Consider the following 25,178-nt stretch of genomic DNA (forward strand, 5'->3'; position numbering starts at 1 on the left):
AACTTGGCACAGCTCACTTATTTGTCCGAAGGACGAACCACATTAAAATTGGAGAAAATCGTTTCAGATTTACATATAGCTCCCATATAGCTTCGTCCGATTTTACATAATTGGTGCACCAAACTCCCAATATTTTTCTCATTGCTGCAACATTTTGCTCAGTGTACTAAATTATTGAAATTGGAGAAAATCGGTGCAGATTTATATATAGCTCCTATATATATTTTCATCCGATTTTATATACAGCTCCCATATATATTTTCGTCCGATTTACACGATATTGGCAAAATCGGTTTAATTTTGGATATATCTCTCATATAAATGGTTCACTGAGGAGCCTATCTCTCGTGTTCTATATACACGAGATAAAATTGCGGATAGCGCACTATGCTGCAGCATACCAAACGGTGTATGCCACGGTTGTTCAATTAGGTTCAGATTTACATTACATACACACATTTTACAAAAAATTCAAGTCTCCCCGATTGACATGAACAGAGATGACCTGTCAGAAACAGTGACGTAAATGACATACATTTTCAATTAAATTGGCTACCCAAATCCATTAGGTTTTCGACAAAATAGCTATTTCCATTAATCAATTTGGAAATTACGTATGCTTTAGCCAAATCCATATAAAATTTCAAAATTTTCTTCTGAAAAAATTTAAAAATTGTTATCAGTATCAGTAAGGAATGTGCTTGAAAATAACTGTGTATCTAATATTGATATAAATGACATACGTTTATTACTTTTTATACAGGTATATGAAGCGTTTACACCTTTTTGACATCGAAAACCTAAAAATTTTAGATATTGGACATGAAATGTTTCATAGATTTCAATTAAATTGGCTGTAATTTGGTATTTTGGGTTCTCATTGACAGTCAAATCTCACAGCCAAACAAATATAAATATCGTTTTAACTTGTTATACACTCCAATACTTGGTGTGCATTCAAAATTCCCCAAATCGGTCAGGAATATTATATGGGACTATGCTCTTACATTATTCGAAAGTAGGTGGTTCATACTCTAAAACAAAACATAATGCTAAAAATAACAAAAGGTTAGATTAGAAAACTAGAGTGGGCCTTCAACATACCGAGCAATAAATATTAACCAGGATGAACAATTTGGTTAAAAATATAGTTACATCGAGAATGGGTCGGCACAGTTTATGTCACCGAAGACCATTTAAATCTTGGGAACTTTATGTCGAGGTTATGTTATCTAAAATTCGGTGAGAAAATAATGCTGAAGTCTAAAAAGCCTCAAAATACTGACAAAAGAAGCCTCAAAATACTGACAAAAGGGGTGCTATGTCAAAACATTGATCTATATTTATCATTTTTTATATATACAGTGAGTGTAATAAGTATTTTGCCTCAATACAAATTTGACAAATTTCTAATATATACGCCTAAAGTCAGCATACTAAAGAATCTTCAAGAATCTTTTATACAAAATTACAGCCACATCGGTTGGAAAATGCGGCTAAAGTCTACAAATTCCAGAAAAATAATAATTTTTGGTAAAATGATTTGACACACAATGAAAAACTGATAAATCAAGCTCCCATATATAAACTTTTATACATAAGAAAAATATTCTTAAATGTCGTTCTCTCGCTCTTTGCACTAGAAGTTCATAAAAGTGCTAACCAGAAAATAATTTATTAGAAAAAATCTCCTGCTTTTCGCCATTTTGTTATACCCCATATTTGACCACAGCAAGAAAAAAATGTATTTGTAACAATTTTATCTCTTCTTTGCATTTTTTATGGTTTCTGTATATTTGTATATTTATATTTTATAGAAACATGTCTGTGTTTATATGTGCTGTTAAATTCTTCTTTCATTTAATTACATTTACATTCACTCTTATTATAAATGTAAATTATCTCAGGTTACTGAGGGCAGCATTGCTCAGGAAGCGGGACTTAAAGTCGGTGATGTAATTGTGCGCATTAATGATACTCCGACATCTCCATTAACTCACGAAGAATCTCACAAAGTTATAACAAAATGCGGCAATGTATTTTTCCTTGGAATAAAAAGGCAAGGCAAACCATAGAAAAATAAATTACATTGGATTATGTTCATAGTTACGTTTTTTTTTGCATTTTTTAGGGAAAACGAGGAGCAGCATGTAAAGCCGAATTACTTTCCAACTACTAATAGAACCATACCAACAACTCCAACAAGTTTTATGGAGGTCACGGAACAACCTCGGTTGCCAACAAGTTTTATAAGTGCAGTGTCGCCACAACCGAAGGCTGTGTCACCAAAACCGAAGGCAGAAGAAAGTTTGCCAGTTGAGAGACCTCCCTCTCCGATACCACCACTTGGCACAGAACCCTGCTTAGAGGCTAAATCTCCGGTACCACATCTTTCTATTGACAACTATACGGAAACTTTTGCCAGGGGAAGATCACCATCGCCCATGACACCAACGAATTTTGTTGCTGTGGTGGCAGTACAAACAAAGGTCAATATGCCAGCAGTTAGATCACCTTCGCCCATACCACCCCTGGGAACTGAACCATGTTTAGAAGCGAAATCTCCAGGACCATATCTAATGACGGAACAGACGCCTGAAGCATTGACAAAAGCAAGATCTCCATCGCCAATACCAGAAATTCGCACTGAGCCCAATTGGGATTCAACATCTTTGCTACCCACGGTCAATGGCGATCAAACATTGGCTAATCGACGATCAACATCGCCATTTACACGCCAAACATTGGAATATCGTCCATCGACAGTTTTTTTGCAAGATCCACTGGAATTTCGACCATCACAATCGCCGATACCATTTTCTCCCTACTTGGAACCTGACGAAACGAATGAAACTGCGGAAAATAACGAACAGCAGCAGCAGAATGATGCCAATCAGAATGGGGATAATGGAAACGATGAATATGTCGAAAATCCAGAGGATAGACCCAATTCTGTGCTATCCGAGGAAAGTGAACGTAAATTGGTAGAAGATGAAATAGCTGCTGTTCTATCAGATGCCACTGATATTGTAGCCAATGAGCTGAATCATCCAGGGTTTGTAACGAAATCAATCGCTTTATATATCCTCCCCCATAAGATAAGAAAAAAAAGCGTTAGAAGGGGTCTTGAATATTCTGTAGTAATATTTTTCATGAGGTTCCGATTCGGTGTTATGTTTAGGGTGTAGAATGGAGTTTAATCGTCGCGTTTTTATACATCCGCCATGATATTCGTGGAAGACCAAGGTTTTGTACAGCAATCTTATAACGGTACAAATTAAAATTTTTTATGTTGTAGGTTTGTAATTTGACATTCGGGGTTATTGAAGATTGAAAAAAATTCTGCCAGGATTTAGGTCCGTCTTATTTTTGGTATTTCGAAAATTTGTCCGCATATTCCCACAGAAGTGTCTGTATTTCGCATGTCCTTTGTATTACATATGGTTCCTTGTGGAATTTTGAAAGTTTAAGTCGCATTATTTTCTACAATTTGTCTTTTCGGATTCCTGTTGAATAATTCTCGTTATGTTCAAGTTTCTAACCCAGACAATTTCATAGAATAGCCCCGACTGATTTAAAATTTTGTGTGTGCATTCCAAATACCTTTGAAAATTCGGTTCCGTTAAGTTTGAATTAACATATTTTCCACTGGCAGAGGGTATAAAAAATTCGGTCTGGCCGAACATATTTCCTTTTTATAATGTATTGTTGTTATGATATTCTGAATTTAAAAAAATAGTAGTAATATTTATAGGCTTTATCCGAAACCCGGTGTCTGTATGAGCAGTCAAGTTTTGCGTACCCTTAGCGAGGAGGCTTCAAAAACCAAATTAGAAAAGGAGAAAGAGAACCGCAGATGGACCACGTTTTTGCAAAAACCTAACCGTCCCATACCAAAAAGTAAATTACAATTGGAAGCAGAAAGGCGTGCTGCCAACGCCTATAAGGTGAAAATTGTAAAATCTGCACCAAGGTCATCGCGTTCGGTGACCCCAATACCAGAGGTAAAAAGGATGGGAAATACATACAGTTTTGAATTTTCTAACCATTTTTTTATATTACAGGTTAAACCAGAACCTGTAAAGGAACCAACACCGCCACCACCAGTTGTTGAACCTGAACCAGAACCTGAACCCGAACCAGAGCCTGAAGCTCCAACTCCGGTTGATACGGAAGTCCCCAATTTGGAAGAAGTCACTGATTCCGAAACATTAAAAAATACACAAAATTACCAAAAGACAGAGGATGCAGAGGAGGAGGAAATTGAAAAATCCGACAAGGAAAAAGAAACCACTCCTGAAACTAAAGAAATGGAATGTCCTCAAGAGGATACTAATGTTCAAGAGCAAAAAAATGTAGACGAAGTAACCATGGCGGCTGATGTGGAAAAAACTGAAGAAGAATTAGAATTGGAACGTCAGTTGGCTGATGTTCAAAGGCAATTAGCTGCTCTATCTAATCTTCCTAGTACCATACAATCGACACTGGATACCGTTACACGTCAATTGGCAGATTTATTGCCAACATTTAAATTACAACAGGAAAAACAAAAATCTCCTGAGGCACGTGAAATAAGCTTGGAAAGGAACGACGAACAACAATCCGACAATGCAGGTAATTATTGTGAGCAATTCCGTGCCGTATTAGATATTGGAAAATTTTGTTTAGATCTTTGAAGTGAAATTCAACATCGATGTCAAATTATATGTATGTATATAGTATACATTTTTTCGAAGAAGGAAATGGTTAGGGGAATTTATATGCGAGATATGTCAAAATATTGACCCACCAATAACACGGAATGCAGTCATTACAGTCCTAAAATCCGGTTTGTTTTACATGAGGTAGATTTATATTGCACAAAAGTTGTGTAGTAGTTTTTACCTCCAAAATCCCTTAATGTCAAATTACTATCACTTCGGTTGGAAAATCCGTAAGACATAGGGACTTAAATTTAGGCGACTCTTTCGTGTCAGTAGAAGGGCTTATATTAAACACATTTTCAAAATTGTTTTTATCCATCAATAAGGCCTACACTAAAACTTTTCTGAAAGCAAGAAAAATTCAATTGGAAAAATACAGGCTCAGTTTTCCATGAAAATAGCTACATTTGAGGAGGACTTTTATATGTGAAAATATGAACTTATATTGAAGATATTTTCCAAAAATGTTTTTCCCTGTTGAAAAGCGGATAGAACTTTCAAAATAACGGTTATGGTTGTTTGGCATTATATGACGTCCAGGACAAATTTAGGACCTGTATATCCCATAACAAAAATGTGCATGTAAAGCTCTGTGCAAAAATGTAAAGCTCTACGTTGTTCGTAGAACCATCGGCACTATTGAAGGTCATCTCCAAAATCGCTTGTGTGCGCTCGGGTACGTAGTAGTGAATTAGTCCAAAGTGACCATATGTCCAGCTCAGGGGTCTAACAGCACTCTAATGGAAGTATGAGATCTCTATTTCTCCACATGACAAATTATAGAAATCGGAAAAAAGTTGAATATTCCGAATCCGCCAATAGGATTCTGTATTACGTCCAGGTACGGCATGGACTATCTTTTTGGCATGGACTATCTTTTTAGATTTATAAGTGTAACATCTACCTTTAATAATGTCTTTTAGCGAGAATTACATCAAATAAATATGAATGTCGTTTTTTTACTTCTTTATATTTCCCCTGAATTAAATCATTTTTGTGCACTTTGTCGTCGTCCCCTACCGCAATTGAACTAATGTCTATTTTTCTTCAACGTTTTTTCGTTTGTTTTTCTTCGACCTTCCTTTGGTTTCTTCCCCAACGGCGTTTATCGCTTTCGCCTTTCCCACTCTGTCCAGATGGTAAAAATACGGATATTACGGCCAATGACATCGTAGCAGATAAATGTCATGAATCAGACGAGAAAGTGGATGATGGTAGCAACATCAGTGCCCTCAGTCAACAGCAGGAGCAGGATAATAAAGCCAACGAACAAATTGCGAATGACACTAATGAAGCGCGTGATACAATTGACAAGAATCCAATTAACCAAAAGGAAGTGACTTCCACCTACAGGTCCGGGACCATTTCAGAGGAGACCCAACAGATGGAGGATGAGCAGAAATTAAAAAAACAAAAGGTATGTTATTCGACATAAACAATACACTGGCAATCATTAGAGTATGTTGTTGTTGTTGTATTTATTGCTTTCGTTTAGTTTTCGCTTTGTAGGGATTTTATTAAATTTTTTCGCCAGCATTTTGTGGTGATAAATTATCCCCTTTTTTAATTTTTCTTTTCTTTTGATTTGTCATACCGTCATGACAATGAGAGGCATCATTAACTGCAACCCCAAAAACAAAGATGCATACATTTGTCATGAAAATTGACGGTGATATTTTAATCTTAACAGGTTAATGTGCCAGTTAGAGAGTAAATCGGTCATTGTTATTAAATTAAAGTGATTGGCGTTATCGCGCTTAGGGTGCAACAGAACTGATATTATTGTTGGTTGTCTGCGTTTCAATAGCAACAACACAAAACTCTAAAAATCAAATAAAAATCTAAATTATCATTCCATTTGCTAACCCTTTAATATTCATCGGAGACCCCATATGGTATATACATATATCCTTGATAACATCATCAAGAATAGATCGCAGGATTGAGCTTTGTAGGTTTGAACATACAAAAAAATTCTATGTTATAGTATAGCCCTCTAATATAAATACTCCCCATTCAGATAGGTACGTATTTCGGTAGTTCAGTAGCATTTTGCAATCCAAAGTTTTGCCATTTGAAATACAAGTTCATGTTTTGACAGAACACGTCTACGAAGGCTACTATATACATATATTTCTGGTCGGGACAAGTGTTTCCGGGCAACATCTGATATTGTCATTGCACATTTTATTATTTTTATTTATTTATTTTTTTTTTTTTTTGCAAAAACGTGCTCATTTGTTCACCATGATTGAAGATGTGATAAAAATTTGATGCAACATTTATAAAATGTTTGCCAAACTTAAATAAAGTACGAAGATGGAACCCATCGATCCACTACTCCCCCATAAAGGATCAAAATGTAAAAACAAACAAAAATACTTTGAAATTTCATATGAAGCCCACTGAGAATCTGAATTGATCATTTAACTACGCATTGTAGTACTTTAGCTCCGTAGATGAGGTCTACAGGGCCCATTTGATAAAAACATGCACATTCTGATGTACACAAGTCCGAAATGGAATTCATAGGTCCACGGATTCTGGTAGACACCCACGCAGCATCGACATTTTGAAAATTTGTCAATCCAATATCAAGCGGAATGTACCAGATTTGGTCCAAACTTTGTACATTTATACCCTCAGCCTTATGGCTAATGAGGGTATATATATTTTGATACGACAAAAAAGTGCCCCATCGAAATATTGGTTTTTTGGACGAAATCCGTTTCAGAATATTTGAAGTCGATTTACAAACGTCCAAATGTCTGTTTGGCTGGTGCGCACGTAATCTCTTGAAGGAAGTAACCGATTTCATCCAAACTTTTAATATTTCTTCCAAACATAGTTCTAGTTCAAAGATAGTACAGGGTTGCCCATATTCGACAAACCCATGTTTTTTTTTAATCAAAGAAAAAAAAATAAAAATTTGGCGGTTGGCAATGTTAATAATTTAATTTGTTCTAATTAGATTTGTTTACATCAATTTTTGAATATGATATCTCTCAAATGGCCGCCTCTGGCGTTGATGACGTATCACCACTTTTCAACATCAAACGGACCGGAAACAAATTCTTAAGGAAATCGATTCTTATGCGACTTGGGTGCGGTGGAGCGCCGTCTTGTTGAAACCGACGAATAATTGGCGTCACAAAATTGGTCATCATGTCGCGATAACGCTCCTGATTGATGGTAACAGCATGGTCATTTTCATTTTGGAAGAAAAACGGCCCAATGACCGTTTTCGCACTAACGCCGCACCAAACTGTGACTTTTTCGTCATGAAGAGGCACTTCTTGAATCTTTGCTTATTACGGTCCCATTCAATGTGAAATGGGCTTCATCGGACATGATAATTTTGTTCCAAAATTGCTCGTCATCTTCGGCCATTTCGATGACTCTTTGGGCCCATTCCAATCGACGAGGCTTGTCCGCAGGCAACATTCTTTGTGTCAATTGAATTTTGTACGGAAACAAATGCAAATCAATGCGAATAATCCGTTGTAAAGTGGACCGAGCCATGCCCAACTGCTGAGAACGGCGTTTTTGGGATGTTCTTGGGGACCTCTAAACACTGGCTCGTACGGCAGCGATATTCTCGGCCGATCGCCTTGGTCGACTTTTATATGGCCTCTTTGGATTAGAAAGAGCCTTACCAGTCGAAAATTTTTCGTAGAAACGCCTAATGGTGTTCTTAGAAGGCGCACTTCTCACATTTTGTAATGTTTTAAAAGCACGTTGAGTTTTCACAATTGACTTCTTCTGTTGAATGTAAATTTCAATTATTTCAGAGCGCTCGTAGTGGCGTGTATTGGTTCATGGTAAAAATCTGCTTGGACTGACGCTTCAAACGCGGTATGTCATTAAGCGATGTGACATCTCTGTCAAAAGTTATGGCGTTGCCAGATGGGTCCGTCGAATATGGGCAACCCTGTATCTCCCCCATAAAATCGTCAAATTTATGGAAAAAATTATGTTTAAAAAAATTTTGTTTACCAAATTTTGTACAATATATTATCTTCGCCTAACCTATATCAAGTCCACTCCTTCTGGTACCAACCCCACATATGGTCAAAATTTTCAATTTTTATTAATCCAATGTCTGGGGAGTGGAATGTCCGATTTTAACCAAACTTTGCACAACCTATTATCTTTACTATGCCTAGATAAAGTCCGAATATGGGACTAATTGGTGCACTCCTTCCGGTGCCTCCCCTACAGGGGGTCAAATTTTTCAATCTATATAAATTTAATGTAAGATGAAACGTTCGATTTACCAAGTCTAGATCAAGTTCGAAGGTAGTCTCCTTCTGTTAACTCATAAGTATGAAAATTTAATTTGAATGTCTACCGGGGGGCGAATTCGAAGTCTTCATTGACTTTCAAATTTATTGTTTGAGGAATAAAAAAGAAAATTAAAATTAGTCGAACCAAAATAATTGCACCCAACAGTTCCGTTCCAGAACCTAAAGGAATCTACTCATTTTACATGTTTTGCAACTTTTTACTCAAAAAAACGGTCCTCAACCCACAAAAATGGTAAAACATTGAATTAAATTTAAGAGAGCACAAAACAAAATGGCTTTCTCTTTGTAAACTTTCCACTCGAGAAATTTGGCCGAGTAAAAATGGTAAACAGGAATGCCTACTTCTGATTGGCTGTTGTGTTTTGAAATGTTCCCCTTTTACTAGATTTACTATTAAAAAAGTACTGGAACAGACCCGATGTTATCATTACGTTTTTTGAAATTCGATAGAAGACGAATTCGACAGAGGTCGAATCAGTGTGCAGCATCCCGTTTTCCGTAGCCAAAATGTGAAATTAATGGGTCATCCGCCCTACAGCCCAGACATGGCACCCGATGACTTCTTTTTTTATTACCGTACACGAGCGATTTTTGTAGTTTTTATGGTTAATTTTGACGGAATGGAGAAAGGGCTTCGGCAATTGCTTTTAGTGAATGGATAAATTTATACAACCATGCTGGAGAATAATTTGAAAAACATTATATTTTTGACTATAAATACAATTGTAGTATTAGACCAGAAATATATATAGTAGCCTTCGAATATATACTAATATTTTTGCAGGGGTCGGTATATTTTAATACTGATTAGAGAACGTAAATGTGAGACAATTGTCTCGAAATGCAGCTCAGACTCGGCGTTTAGATCCAATGAACCATACCCGTGACCATTGTGTAGCGCATCATTTTATTCCAATTTTTATATAAAATGAAATAAATAAATTTTTAGTATTAATTGTTTTAACATCTATCATTGTGAATTGGGAATACAGAACGACGATGTTTTTTCTTTCTTTAATTTTTACAGCACAAAGTACATTTCGAAATCTAAATACGATGACAAAAAAAAACCTCGAAAAAAACAACTTTAGAAAAAACACAAATTAATAATTATATAATATAAAACGCCAACATACTTTTTTATTCATATATTTTATTTTAATTAACATAGTTAAAGTTAAAAAAATAATAGATTTTAGTTGGTTTTGTGTCTTTATTGATTTCTATATCATTTCATTTTTTTCCTCTTTTTCTTTTGTTATTTTTATTTCATGCTAAACAAATAAAAATTGAACAAAATTTATTAAAAAAAATGAATAAATACGTTGTGCTATTCTATACTAACATCGAAATAAAAACTCAACAAATATAATGAAATTCAATAAAAATATGTTGCTTGGTTGTTTTCATAATCGAACAAAATATTCATAATACTGCTGCCGTATTGATAAATGTTAAATATGCGACTGCACACTAATGAATGGCAACAACAACATCTACAACAACAAAAAACTCTACTAATCAAAAAACCTGACACGTTGGTCACACCACCTCACCCCCTCACCACCACCACGACTAAAGGACCACAAACACGAAGTCATTGGCGAGCTGGAAGAACATTTGGAGCGCAAGAGTAATCCTAAACGTTCGAAACGAGCTTTTGGCCCTTTAACACCAGCCTCGGACCGTCCCTTGGTATTGCCCGGTGGTCGACGTTGGTATCGTCCCAAGGATGCCTACAATGATGAATTCATTGCCGAGACATTAAGTGCTCAGGCAGAGCTTATTACCGGCTCCACTTTGGGGTAATTGCTAGTATTATTAATTCATATTTATTGTTACAGCGTCAGTGTCTATCTATCCGCCTATCTGTCTGTCTGTCTGTCTCTCTGTATGTCAGTCCGTTTCAACATCTACTTGTCATCTAAACAGTGTAGCGTCCGTTAATTTAGAGAACATTTATTTCACAATTCCTTGACATTTCTATTTGCGTGAGTGTGCCTGTGAGTGTGTGTGTGTTATTTTCATTCAGCATTAATTTCTCCAAGGAAATTTCATTAAAAATATTTCTCACAACTGAATGTAAATTGTTGTTGTTGTTGTCGTTTGTTTCGTTACGGATATGGATGCTTGGAAAGGTGGTTAGAGTCATGCTCCTAAAGATGCCCGCCTGTCTGCCTTTTTCGTAAAGGCCAGTGATTAATATTTCGCTCAGATCTCTGTTACAACGGGCGAAATACCATTTCACCCAAGTTAAAACATGAGCCTTTGCCATGATAAACATCTCAGTTTTTCAATTCATTTCCATGATGCCATTTTCATCCATTTTTTCTTTTTCCTTTTTTGTGGAGTTTGCTTTTTCTTATTATTTTTCATGTTGCCATCGCTAGCCGCCATTCATTTATTTTCATTTTACCTTCATGTGTTTCATAAATCTCTTACTTTTCACTTTACAAAATAATAACACTCAGAAAAATGACACAACACAAATTGTAAATGGCGTAAAGTTCTGATAAGTTATTGTACCTAGGAAAATCCGTAAACGGGAAGGATACTTTAAGGCTTGCCAAAAGCAAAAATGTTGAAAAAATTGGTCAAATGTTATATTTCCATGAATCGTCAAATTTTCCAAGAAATAGTTTTGTATATCCAATATTTATACCCTGCACCAGTCCTTATAAATTATAATGTCGTTGGTGTAACATGAAGAAGGAAACAAGATTTCCTTCTTGAGGATATATAACGAATAACTTTATGAGTCGATTTGTGAATGTTTGTATGTCCGTCTTCCGCCCGTGAGTTTTGAGTTTTGTTAAAATCGATTTACCAAAGGCCGATTGGCACGAACATGGCGTGTGTCATGTCTGCTTTAAATCGGGTTAGAATTATTTATAGGGCTCGTCTTTAATATATTCAGATTTCATATGAATTCGACAAAATTTATCAAAGAAACTGTAAATTCTTTCTTACTAAATGTTGCTGGGAAAGTAAACGAACGAACTTATTATTGTAATGTTGTCAGCATTGGCGACGAATTCAAATGAATAATATGTGTTTTCACAAATACTCAAGATATCAGCTGTTCCATATGAACTACCTATTTATTGTGCCATGGTAGACCCCATGAACAAAACTGGTTCAAGGCCGAACACGTACACTACCAATAAAAAAGAAGGCATTGAGGTTGCTGATCAGCAACCATGCAAATTTAACTGATATTTTCATCATCATCAATTTTTGCAACAAAATCGTACGTCCAATAAGGCTCAATACGGTCACCTTATTTGAACATGTGATGGTTTACATTCCATTTTTATACACACCACAGTGTGGTGAAGGGTATGTGCATATGTTTGTAACAGGCAAAAGGAATCGAGATAGACCCATGGTTCCTTTTGAGAATATGTATATAATAACTTTCTAAGTCGATTTACGCATGTCCGTCTGTCCATGTCAAATTGTAAACAATGTACAGGTCACATTTATTATTCGAATTGGATGAAAATTGACACAGCTCATTCATTTGGCCCAAGGACGAACCCTATTGAAATTGGGAAAAAATCGGTTCAGATTTAGATATAGCTCCCATATATATTTTCGTCCGAATTAAGGGGACCCCCCATTCTCGGGATCAATTTTTTTTTGATTTAATTCGATTCTACACTAATTCAAGAATTTAAAGCGAAGTCAATAATCCTAGTTCATACGAGAGCCAGTCCTAGTTCATACGAGTTGGAATTTTCTGATTCCGATGTTCCAGTGAGGAGTTGCCCGCCATCAAAAAAGGACTTTTCTTTAATTACAAAAAACAACAACAAAACAATAACAATTTGTTTTTGTAAATTATTTTTCTTCTCCTTCAAATCTTCAAATATATATGTGCAAAGTTACAAACCTTAACAAGCATTGGTATTGATTTACTAGCCCATTGAAAATCTTGAAAAATTAAAATCGAGAATGGGTGGGGTTCCCTTAAGGTAAATTGTGCACCAAAGTCATTAAATAACTTTCGATTTGCACGAAATTTTGCACAGCGTACTGAATTAGGCATAGAATGATGTGTGCCAAGTTTCTTGAAAATCGGTCCAGATTTAGATATAGCTCCAGTATATAGCTTCGTCCGATTTAAGGTAAAATGTGCATTAAAGACCCTATATATCTGTCGATTTGCACGAAATTTGCTAAAACGTACTGAATTGAGCCTAGAATGATGTCTGCCAAGTTTCGTGAAAATCGGTATAGATTTAGATATAGCTCCCATATATAGTTTCGTCCGATTTCATGTAAATGGTGCACCAAAGTCTCTATATATCTTTCGATTTCCACCAAATTTGGCATAACGTACTGAATTGAGCCTAGAGTGATGTTTGTCATGCGTGGAAACAGAATATTCCCATGGCATTTAATGTAAATGGTGCACCACAGTCCACATATATCTTTCGATTTGAACGAAATTTGGAATAACGTACTGAACTGAGCATACAATGATGTCTGCCAAGTTTCGTGATAATCGGTCAAGATTCAGATATAGCTCCCATATATAGTTTCGTCCGATTTCATGTAAATGGTGCACCAAAGTCCCTATATATCCTTCGATTTGCACAAAATTTGGCATAGCGTACTGAATTTAGTCCAGACTGATGTGTGCTAAGTTTCGTGAAAATCGGTTCAGATTTAGATATAGCTCCCTTATATTATAGATTGATTTCAGGTAATTGACGCACCAAGGATCCAATATATGGCTGATAGGAACAAAACCTACTAAACTTAGTATAACCTAGCCTGCGACAAGTAAATTGGATATCAAACTCCTCATGTTACTCAGATTGACATCCAATTTTGCACAACGTACAAAATTGAACATAGAATTACGTAGTTGCGTTTTCTAGAAGTACAGACATAGCCCAATGGATGACCTATTGATATTTGTTTGAAGTCGATTCACAGTTAGATAAATATCACATATTTTATTTCATCAAATTTCATGTTAATAGTCCTGTTTAATATACCACTAGTGGTGAAGGGTATCATATAGTCGGCCCCGCCCGACTTTACTACTTTCCTTACTGGTTTAGACTGCAATAGTCAGTCATGAGGTGTATAAGAAATACTACCATGGAGTCATGAGCAGCTTGCTCGAAGCCATCCGTCAGTAACGCACAGTATTGTGGAAAAACTAGTCATTGATTCTGCACCATGATCAGGCACCAGTTCTCTTACCCACAAAACCAAAACCGAATTAAGACCTAGTTGAAGGGTAACTTTCCCAAAAAATCAAGGTAACGATAAAACGAATGCCGTTTTATACGATTGAGAATGATGTAAATTGGTACTTTCGGTTCTCATTGAACCCCATATGACGCTACTCCTTTATATTCGGTATTTTGGCGAATTTGGGCACCGACAAATGCTAAATACTTTATATTTATAAATATTTTGAAGTTCCCTGCTTCTAAAACGTTTAAATATAAGTTGTAACAACCATGTTTAAATCTTGTGAGCAATGTTCAGCTTTAGCAAATATATTTTGTTTAATTGATTTAAAATTTGCCAGTCGACATATGTACATAAAATTTTATTGAATTTATTTGTCATTTTATTTGAAATTGATATATAAATTCCAAATTAAAAAGAGTTGCCATCAAAAAAAATCTCAAATAAGACTACCTTCTGTAATTACATGCCATGTGTATGTTGCTATCATAACATGATTTTTCTCCTAGGGTATAAAAAGTTCGACCGGGACAAACTTAACATCGTTTTTACTTATTTCATCAAACCTCGTATATCTAGCAACATATAATGTAGGTGCAAGTACCTGGTAAACATATCTAGGATGATGAAGGGTCCCGATAACCTTTGGTCCTTTCTGACTGGACCAAGTTCGAAACGGCCTGACTAAAGTTTTTAACTAAAAACACACACACGCCAATAACATTTATCCATATATAAAGTCGATTTAATTTCCACAAACTTAAGAGCTCTTGTGGTTGATGTATAAACACATATTACAACTATTTTTGAAGCAAAAATAAATAAATAAATAAATATATGAAAATAATGGCCAGTTATAAAATAGATAAATAAATTTATGACAATAATGGCAAGTTACTTCCCTCATCTTAATTTCACATATTTGACCAATTTTCAATTAACGTTTTTTTTTATCAGCGGAACTCAATTAGCCAGTTAGTGAATTTACCATTGGTTTAATATATTTTTCAATGAACTTAACGCCCTATATATTATCAATATTTAAATTATTTAATAAATCAGTTTTCTGATTGTTATGGCCCACCACCGTCGAATCGGTAAACGTGTAAATATTTGATTGACGATAGAATGTAATAATGAAGATGTTGTACAAAAATTGCAATGACGTCTACCACCATGTTTTATTCCGAATCGTCAGTTAAACTCATCAATTAATTAACACATTCATATAATAATTATTTTCACTTTTCATTTACATCTCTTTCGATTTGTCTGTCATGGTTCCATTATACACAACCACAATAAAAGGTGTACCACTGAAAATTCACATCCAGAGGCTGATTGCAGGTATATAGCCAATTTGTTTCCATTATTATTATTCTTTTTTTACTATTTCATTCTCATATTTCTTTAACGCTATTAAAGCTTGTATTAATTAACTACATCTTTTTATTTCAATGCATTTGAAGAATTGATTATTTTTAAAGTTGTTTCTACCTTTTAATTGCCTTGCAAAAATATTTTTGTTCTCTTTTGAAAATGTTATTGCTCTGTAATTTGCGTTTCTTCGTTGCATGTCCTTTCGTTGAATTTACTTTGAGATGCCGCCATTATTTCCGTCGAAAGGTAAGGTAGATAAAAGACACATATATATACACACACCCTGTTAATGGGAGGACGCTATTATTTTTTTATGAATCCTTCAATTAAAAATTCCTTTCTTCCAAGTGCAAAAATACACACTTGTCCAACCACATCCTCAAGGGAGCACGTACTCACTGAATGAAGAATTGTGTTAGTTAAAGTTAATATTGCATACATCTTCAGACGTATGACATTAATGATTGAGGTAATATCGTTGAAATGTTCAAAAGATGTGACCACGAAGTATCTAAATAAATATATTCTACATTAGAATAAAACTCCGTCTCCATATGTCGTGAAATTGCAATACTATAATTTAAATTTTGGAAATGAAATCCACGCCTTATATAGGTGTCAGAAAAAAAAATTTTAAAAATCCACGCCTTATATAGATGTCAGAATTTTTTTTTTTAATCCACGCCTTATATAGACGTCAGAATTTTTTTTTTAAATCCACGCCTTATATAGATGTCAGAAAAAAAATATTTTAAAAATGCACGCCTTATAAAGATGTCAGAAAAAAATTATTTTAAAAATCCACGCCTAATGTAGATGTCAGAAAAAAATTATTTTATAAATCCACGCCTTATGAAGATGTAAGAAAAAATTATTTAACAAGTTTACGCTTTATATTACTTACTTTCTTACTTAGCTGGCTTGTTACAGAACGGTTGTTCCATAAGCCGAGCTTAAAAAAGACTGACTATGTCGATGGCCGTCGACGCAGATATTTCGGAGAATTTTTCTTTCAAACACCCCAAGAGCTGCCTCATCTGCTTGCGCAAGAACCCATGCATCTGATGGCACGGGTAGTATCAGCGTCTTGTAAAGTGTGAGTTTGGTCTGGCGGGAGGTGGCCTTGTTTCTAAACTGTTTACTTAGACCATAGTAGCATATGTTGGCCATCACAATCCTTCTCCGAATTTCAATACTGATGTCATTCGTTTTATTTATGGCGGTACCAAGGTATATAAAGTCTTTAACTACCTCGAAGCTGTAGTTCTCAAGTTCCACAGTTGGTCCGAGTCTACTGGACGTCTTGCGCGTCGATACCGTTTACTGCCAGACCCACTTTGGCAGACTCCTTTTCAATTTTTTCAAAGGTGGCTGTTACAGCACGCAATGTTCGACCCATTAATCGATGTCATCGGCGTAGGCGAGTAACATGTGTTGTTTGGTGTACAGAGTGACATTTCTGTTCACCTTTGCGTCTCGTATGACCTTTTCCAGCAGGATGTTAAAAAGATCACACGACAAACTGTCACCTTGTCTGAATCCTCGTTCGGTATTAAAGGACTCCGAGAGGTCCTTTCCGCCTTATATAGATGTCAGAAAAAATATGGTTTTATAAATCCACGCCTTATATAGGTGTCAGAAAAAAAAAATATTTAATAAATCCATGCCTTATGTAGATGTCAGAAAAAAATATTTAATAATTCCACGCTTTAAGTAGATGCTTTATGAAATTGCCAGAAAAAAATTTTATGACAAATCCACACCTTATGTGGAAAAAATAAAAAAAAATTGGGAAAAAGAATTAAAAACTCCGAAAATATTTTGACATCTGTTGCGATTTCAATAAACACATAAGCATGTTTCGATATAAAAATTAGCTTTAAAAAAAATTGCCAAATTATTTTTTCAAGCAGCAACACCTGGTCCTTCGTTTATGCTAAAATATATCAAACTGCCTAGGCTATATATATATATATACATATATTCATTATATGAAAATGTTGTACAAATATTTTAAATTTAATTCTTTATCAATTATTTGCAAAGAATGACATTGTTTTCAATTTTAAGCCTCAGATTTTTATTTCACTTCATTTGGTACTTTTTGTTGTTATAGATTGAACTGTGGAATCGTTTATTTAATGGTGAAAATGTTTCCCGTGTGGTTTTTCGGTAAGTAAAATATATGTGTGTGTTTTTTATTGATTTTTCTTTTGTTTACTTTACTATTATATTTTTTGGGTTCATTCGGCATTAATAATATCACTGTTGTTGTTATTTGTGGAACTTTGTTTTTCATTTTCCATTTATTAAGTTCATTCATGATTTCATTGTTGTCGAGGGTTGGTCAATCAACTCGAATTGTACGAATTGTTAAGTATTTAACGAGACAGACATTTTGTCGATCGTATTGTACTAGCTCAATTTATTTGTTGAAGATTATTTGGAATTGCGTGAAGAAATAATTTCGTTGCTGTTATATAAATAAAACAATCAATAATATTATGTCTGGACTGAAGAACATCGTTAGGTCATCATTGGGAATGCCATTGATTATTTAATTTAGCTATTGTAGAATTGTGTACGAAAGTCGACAAACATCTGCTCTGAAACATACAACTTCAAGTAATTTTTTATTTCACCATAAATTCGACATAAATACAAATTGTCAGAAAGTAAGCCAAAGTCAAATAAAAAGCCTATTTTTATTTGGCCTTGCTGAAATATGTATAGCCTCATAAATGGGTAAAAAACGCATAACTTTCAGAATGAGTAAATCCTAGACAGAATTTGGTTGTATGATCGAACATATGTAGATTACCACCACAAGAGGACATCGATGAACTAACATCCTTGAATGGCGATGGAAAAATAGGGTTTAATGAAATCCGTCTTGGTTGACGTTTTCTGAAAAATGGGCCATTTTGCCACACAACAAAAACCCATTCCGCACCACTCTGCGTTGTAGTCGAATTTTCCTAGCAGAACAATTATATGTATAACTAGTAAAAACGCCATTAATTTTATACCCTCTACCATGAGGTGGTCATTTTAAGTACCTGTTATCATTTTGGATTTTTATATATAACGCAATGACATGGTAACATTTTGGTAGGAAGATTTAATTTGAGCCGACTGGAGGCTGCCGTTATATGGGGGTTATCCTAAAAAGTGGGCCATACTACAGCCAATTCGAATGGAAAATGTGACCAAACCAAACAAATGTGGACTATCCTAAAAAAGGACCAATATTAATCCTTGTTATACCCTCCACCATAGTATGGAGGGTATATTAATTTTGTTTTTCCGTTTATAACTCATCGAAATAATTATTTCCGACCCTAAAATGTATATATATTCTTGATCAGCGTAAAATTCTATCAGGATATACCCATCTGTCTGTTGTAATCACTCTAGCATCTAAACGAATTGGAATAGATCTTTTGTCTGCAGGCAGGTCAAGTTCGAAAAATGGGCTATATCGGCCCACGTTTATGCATAGCTCTCATATAAGGGTACCCACCCCCCATATCTACGGTATTTTTCGGGTTCTTAAGCGCGTTTTCCAAATGAATTCGCGGAAATTTGGTACATTGGGAAATTTGGAACATTGGGTACCAAACTAAAAATCATAAATATAGGTGCAGTTTTTCTGGTTGCCCCCATATATCGGCCCTTTAATTTTCAGTATGTTGGGGGTTTTGAGCGTATTTTCGACCTTAGTACTTTGAGTTCTTATAGGGTGTTCTTGAGCTCGTTTTTCAACCGAACTCACTGTAATTTTGTATTATGTAGTCGTATATGGTAACAAATCTCCCTACCAAAAATTATTTATATTCGCTTGTTCCTAGCTATTTAATCCATGTTAACCCCCATTAGGCATAGCCTCATATAACTTTGTACTCTAAATTGGAAGATCTAAGTTTGAAGATTTTATGTACATGTTCCACTCTACCATGCTTTAGCAATATCGGTCCATGTTTTTGGGTTTTCTGATTTTAGGAAAAATCCATATTAGAATTCGCTGAAATTTGTTTTTGGTGTACATAATGGTTTACATAAATCTGTTTGTAGAATTGAATTGTAAAATTCCCTACATTTTCATTTAAAGTAGGGGAGAGGGGGGCACCTTTGAACACTTTTTGCTTTCAAGCCTTATAACATTTTTTATTTTATAATTTTTGGTTTCTTATAAATTTTAACTAATAGGTACATATGTAACCTTTAAAATGAGTATACATATGACATACTATAAGCTTGATAAATATATTTTATTACTGTTTTAATGGACGAACTCAAAGTGTTCAAAACTGCCCCCCAGGGGGGCAGCTTTGAACAGGAGTTGGCATTTTTGAACGACATGGTTTTTTACAGTGTTTATGTTCAAATATGTATGTATTTTATTCATACATATCAGAAATACATTAATTCATTAAAAAAATATATAAAAAATGTTCAAAATTTAAAAAAATTAGATCAAAAGTTATTAAAACATAAAATGACTTAAAAACAAAAATTAATATGGTGAAAAATACAGTTAATTTCGTAATCATATTAGCCCATTTGAAATTTTGAGAAATCGTAGCCAAAAGTTAAAAACTCCTTTTTTTACTCGAGTTTAATGGGCATGTTCAAAGGTGCCCCACCCATGGCATTTTACGGAAATTTAAAATAACTTTTTTTTGTAATAAATATATATGAAAGAAATTACATTAGTTATGTTTGAAATGATTGTTGGAATGCAAAAAATTTGTTTGACGAAAGAAAACTATCACAGAATTCTTCCTGCGCCCTTAGAACCAAATGAATAAAAGTTTACAATTACACTCAGAAAACATGGTCAACCATGCACAATTTTTCGACAACTGAAAAAGCAAGCCAAAGTGGTTTACGCATATAGAGAACAATATTGCCATATACAACCAGTGAGCGGAGCAGTATAGTCGGACGGGGCCGACCATGCGATACCCTACACAACTACCACGAACTCTAACTTTCTGAGGATGTTTATTCCGAGTCTGAGTAATATTTCGTGATATTTGCCCCCTCTTGTCCGATTAGAGGTTAACAACACCTCTTCCTTACTTTTTTCGAATATTCAGTACAATCCTTCTATTTACTTGTCCAGATTACCTTCACGGTAGGTTGTGTTGAGATTTTCGGATTATACTCTACTCGAAAACACACAAAAAATTATGTTTTCGGTCCATTTCATCCCAAAATTTTAATCTGATCATCACCGAAAATTGTAGGCGTTGTTCTTGACCATAACTGGAACTTCATGAACAATTTCAAAGCCATCAGCGTGATTTTTCTCCCTCTAATGTGGTAATGGGTTACTAAATAATATCTGAATACGTAAGCACCTGTAAATATTTGACTGTAACTCCCACATCTGAGTAGATACATCACTATATTTGGTATCAATTTAAAGGAAAACCATTCCTCTTGGATATGCTATCAACTCCTGGGGTCTACATCCTCCAGGAGTAAATATATATGCCATAGAATACAAATTTTGTCATTTTTCACACAAAAGTCAGGGTCCATTTGACCCGCTAAATATTGACCGATCTTTATCAAAACATGCATGCTTATTCTCTGGCCCGATCCCCTTCTCCATGCAAAAATTCGCGGTGTTTGGGTCATAATTGCGGCCTCTGGAGCGACCAGAAAAACCGACAAAAATAATGTTTTTGGTCCATTTCATCCCCTGAATATTAACCGATCTTTTCCAAAAACAATAGGGATCTTCATTGGCCAGAACCCATCCTACATGCAAAATTTCGTGAAGTTTGGTCCATAACTGTGGCCTGTATCGTGTTTACAAATTATAATGGACAGACGGACGGACGGACGGACGGACGGACACACATGTCTAGATCGACTCAGCTAGTCGAGATATGACGATCGGTATACTTAAAGGTGGGTCTAGGACCAATATTTCGCGGCGTTACAAACATTTGGGGCTGCACAAAGCTATAATACCCTGACAACATAGTTGTGTAGGGTATAAAAATGTGGTTGCGGGTCGGAAAAATATTAAACCAAGATTTTATGAGCGCTGTTCAAAGCTACCCCACGTTCAAAGTTGCCCCCCTCTCCCCTACTTTTAAGTATACCTATGGTGGATGGCATCCAAAGTTTGGCCTTGCCGAACTTAATGCTCTTTTCAGTTGTATATATTAAAATAGTTAACTGATTGGTTTCCGCGTTTTTAGTTTGTTCCCATATAGTCGTATTCCACCATATTAAGGGGGAAATTCTGCACTCGAAAGTGTAAAATTTTAAGATGATTTTGCCGATTTATCCATCTGTAGTAATTATTCGTCCTTCGGAGGATATCGAGATAAAAAAAAATAGAGCGTCAGGATAGAGAGGGAAATATATCGGCCCCCATTTAGGCCTATCCCCTCATTTAATGATACCTACCCATATAGGTATTATTAATATTTTGCGTGAGGGAATGTACTGTGATGCAAAAATTTTAGTTTCGAAATTGAGCTATATCGGTCCTCAATTAGGCATAGTTCCTCATATTCCAATGAAAATGTCCATACCCCGAAATAAAATCCTGTGTATGTTGGCGATGGCTTCATATAACATTGCCCTCTAAATTGCAGTAGTTGCAGGATTTTATACACATGTTTCACTCTACCATGCTTTAGCAATATCGGTCCAGGTTTTTGGGTTTTCAGAATTTAGGAAAAATCCCCATTAAAAATTGGTGAAATTTGTGTTTTTTGTACATAATGGTTTCATAAATCGGTTTGTAGAATTGTCTGTATAGGTCCACGTTTTGGTATGTTCCCTATAATTTTATTTCGAGTACCTTTCAGTGTACCTTTGGTGGAGGGTATCCAAACTTTGCCCCGGACTAATTTTACGTTTTTCTCACTTGTTTGTATTACCCATTTCGAACTCAACGTACCAAATTACCCCCTTTGCGGTGGGGGTATTCAAATCTTCTGGGTATTCAAATCTTCTGGGTATACAATTTGCGGTGTAGACCTACACATAAGTGTTCCGACGGATTTAAGTATATTAAATATACATCTGGCGGGGTAGGATATGAAAAATTCGACAAGATAAAATAACGATATTTCCCGTTTTGTTAATATTGTTCCGTTTAAGAAAAGAATATGCTCATCTACATTTGTATTCATTCATTATTTGTGATTGATTTTTTAGCGAATATCAAAGGACCTCAGTGGTAAAACAAATACAAAATAATGGGTATGTATGTATGTAAACCGCATGCAGTGGTTTATTGATATAGCACGAGTATATAAATGGTATTTATTTTGCATAATTTGCATGATGAATTATTAACTAAAATTGTTGGAAAAACGATAGTAAATATATTAATTTTCTTAAATGTCAATTACTGCTATGAGTTTTTTCATTCTTATGTTTTCTGTATAATCTTCCACAATCTTTCATTTATAATTATAACTTTAAAAATTTAACATATGTTAATTAGAAATATTTCCCAGGGATTGTTTTAATTGACATTCTTTCACTGTACATATTACATTTCCAATAAAAAATTCAAAAATCAAATTATTATTATTAACCAGTGAGCGGAGCAGTATAGTCGGACGGGGCCGACCATGCGATACCCTACACAACTACCACGAACTCTAACTTTCTGAGGATGTTTATTCCGAGTCTGAGTAATATTTCGTGATATTTGCCCCCTCTTGTCCGATTAGAGGTTAACAACACCTCTTCCTTACTTTTTTCGAATATTCAGTACAATCCTTCTATTTACTTGTCCAGATTACCTTCACGGTAGGTTGTGTTGAGATTTTCGGATTATACTCTACTCGAAAACACACAAAAAATTATGTTTTCGGTCCATTTCATCCCAAAATTTTAATCTGATCATCACCGAAAATTGTAGGCGTTGTTCTTGACCATAACTGGAACTTCATGAACAATTTCAAAGCCATCAGCGTGATTTTTCTCCCTCTAATGTGGTAATGGGTTACTAAATAATATCTGAATACGTAAGCACCTGTAAATATTTGACTGTAACTCCCACATCTGAGTAGATACATCACTATATTTGGTATCAATTTAAAGGAAAACCATTCCTCTTGGATATGCTATCAACTCCTGGGGTCTACATCCTCCAGGAGTAAATATATATGCCATAGAATACAAATTTTGTCATTTTTCACACAAAAGTCAGGGTCCATTTGACCCGCTAAATATTGACCGATCTTTATCAAAACATGCATGCTTATTCTCTGGCCCGATCCCCTTCTCCATGCAAAAATTCGCGGTGTTTGGGCCATAATTGCGGCCTCTGGAGCGACCAGAAAAACCGACAAAAATAATGTTTTTGGTCCATTTCATCCCCTGAATATTAACCGATCTTTTCCAAAAACAATAGGGATCTTCATTGGCCAGAACCCATCCTACATGCAAAATTTCGTGAAGTTTGGTCCATAACTGTGGCCTGTATCGTGTTTACAAATTATAATGGACAGACGGACGGACGGACGGACGGACGGACACACATGTCTAGATCGACTCAGCTAGTCGAGATATGACGATCGGTATACTTAAAGGTGGGTCTAGGACCAATATTTCGCGGCGTTACAAACATTTGGGGCTGCACAAAGCTATAATACCCTGACAACATAGTTGTGTAGGGTATAAAAATGATGTTACATTTGTCGAGCAATATGTTATTCGAAAATTAAATTACAAAAATTAAATATTATCTAATAATTGTATTTATCATTAATTATGTTTCATTATCATGTTTCCATAAATTCTGACGGAAATATTTGGCCATTACATATTCCATGTTTGGCCTGTTTTTCAAATGCCCTCCATTATATGTGTTGCTATTATTGTGGCTTATTGGTTTAATAAAAAATATGTTATTTTTTTTGTTATTTTTCATTACAATGCTAACAACAAAAACAACGACGATGACGACGAAATCATCTGGAACACCAAATTGTCATTCGGAACACACCCAACCACCCACGATTACTACTGAACCACACTATGCAACTGTAGAGTCAACTTTTTAAAGTATCAAAAGCCCGAAAAGAAAATCGACTTAAATAGAAGTGAAGTGTACAAAGTAGTACATCATTTGGACCGACAGCCAGTGCGCGGAATTGAAGTGCGGGCACCCGTTGTACCATCAGAAGCAGATATCCGAAAGGCAGCACAGTCTTCCTAGGAAGTTCTGTCCATTACAACATCAAATAAACATCTGCACATCTACATCCATACATACATACATACAATCGAGCAGGCACATATAAACGTGCACATTCAATATATACGCTAGGGCGTAACATATATATGTATACAAATATATATACAACACACTTTGTGTGCAATTGAGAATAAATGTGTAGCAACTCCCAGTTAAAATAGTTCACCAAAAGTGAGCGTATTTCTTCTTGTAACCAAGATTGCATACAAATATACTTCTGCATATCTGTGTGCCACAATCAGGTAGAGTACAACATATGTGTGTATGTGAGAGTGTACTATATACTTAAACATGAGCAAACGTTTGTATGTACATTAGATCAATTGC

General features: G+C 35.2%; 1 protein-coding gene across 1 annotated transcript in view; it reads left to right on the top strand.

The window, feature by feature from the left end:
• Positions 1-24,872, top strand: part of LOC133330540 (titin) — a 31,893-nt gene extending 7,021 nt beyond the window's left edge. Inside the window, exons 3-9 of the mRNA XM_061538977.1 lie at positions 1,908-2,059; positions 2,132-3,055; positions 3,740-4,004; positions 4,065-4,614; positions 5,795-6,120; positions 10,592-10,815; positions 24,644-24,872. Of these exons, the coding sequence (XP_061394961.1) occupies positions 1,908-2,059; positions 2,132-3,055; positions 3,740-4,004; positions 4,065-4,614; positions 5,795-6,120; positions 10,592-10,815; positions 24,644-24,812 (2,610 nt within the window). The 3' untranslated portion in view covers positions 24,813-24,872. The remainder of the gene's footprint in view (positions 1-1,907; positions 2,060-2,131; positions 3,056-3,739; positions 4,005-4,064; positions 4,615-5,794; positions 6,121-10,591; positions 10,816-24,643) is intronic.
• The last annotated feature ends 306 nt before the right edge of the window (positions 24,873-25,178 follow it).

The sequence above is a fragment of the Musca vetustissima genome, unplaced genomic scaffold, assembly GCF_032173495.1.
Source record: "Musca vetustissima isolate MV318-11 ecotype Yass unplaced genomic scaffold, APGP_CSIRO_Mvet_v1 utg4398, whole genome shotgun sequence".
Classification (NCBI taxonomy): domain Eukaryota; kingdom Metazoa; phylum Arthropoda; class Insecta; order Diptera; family Muscidae; genus Musca; species Musca vetustissima.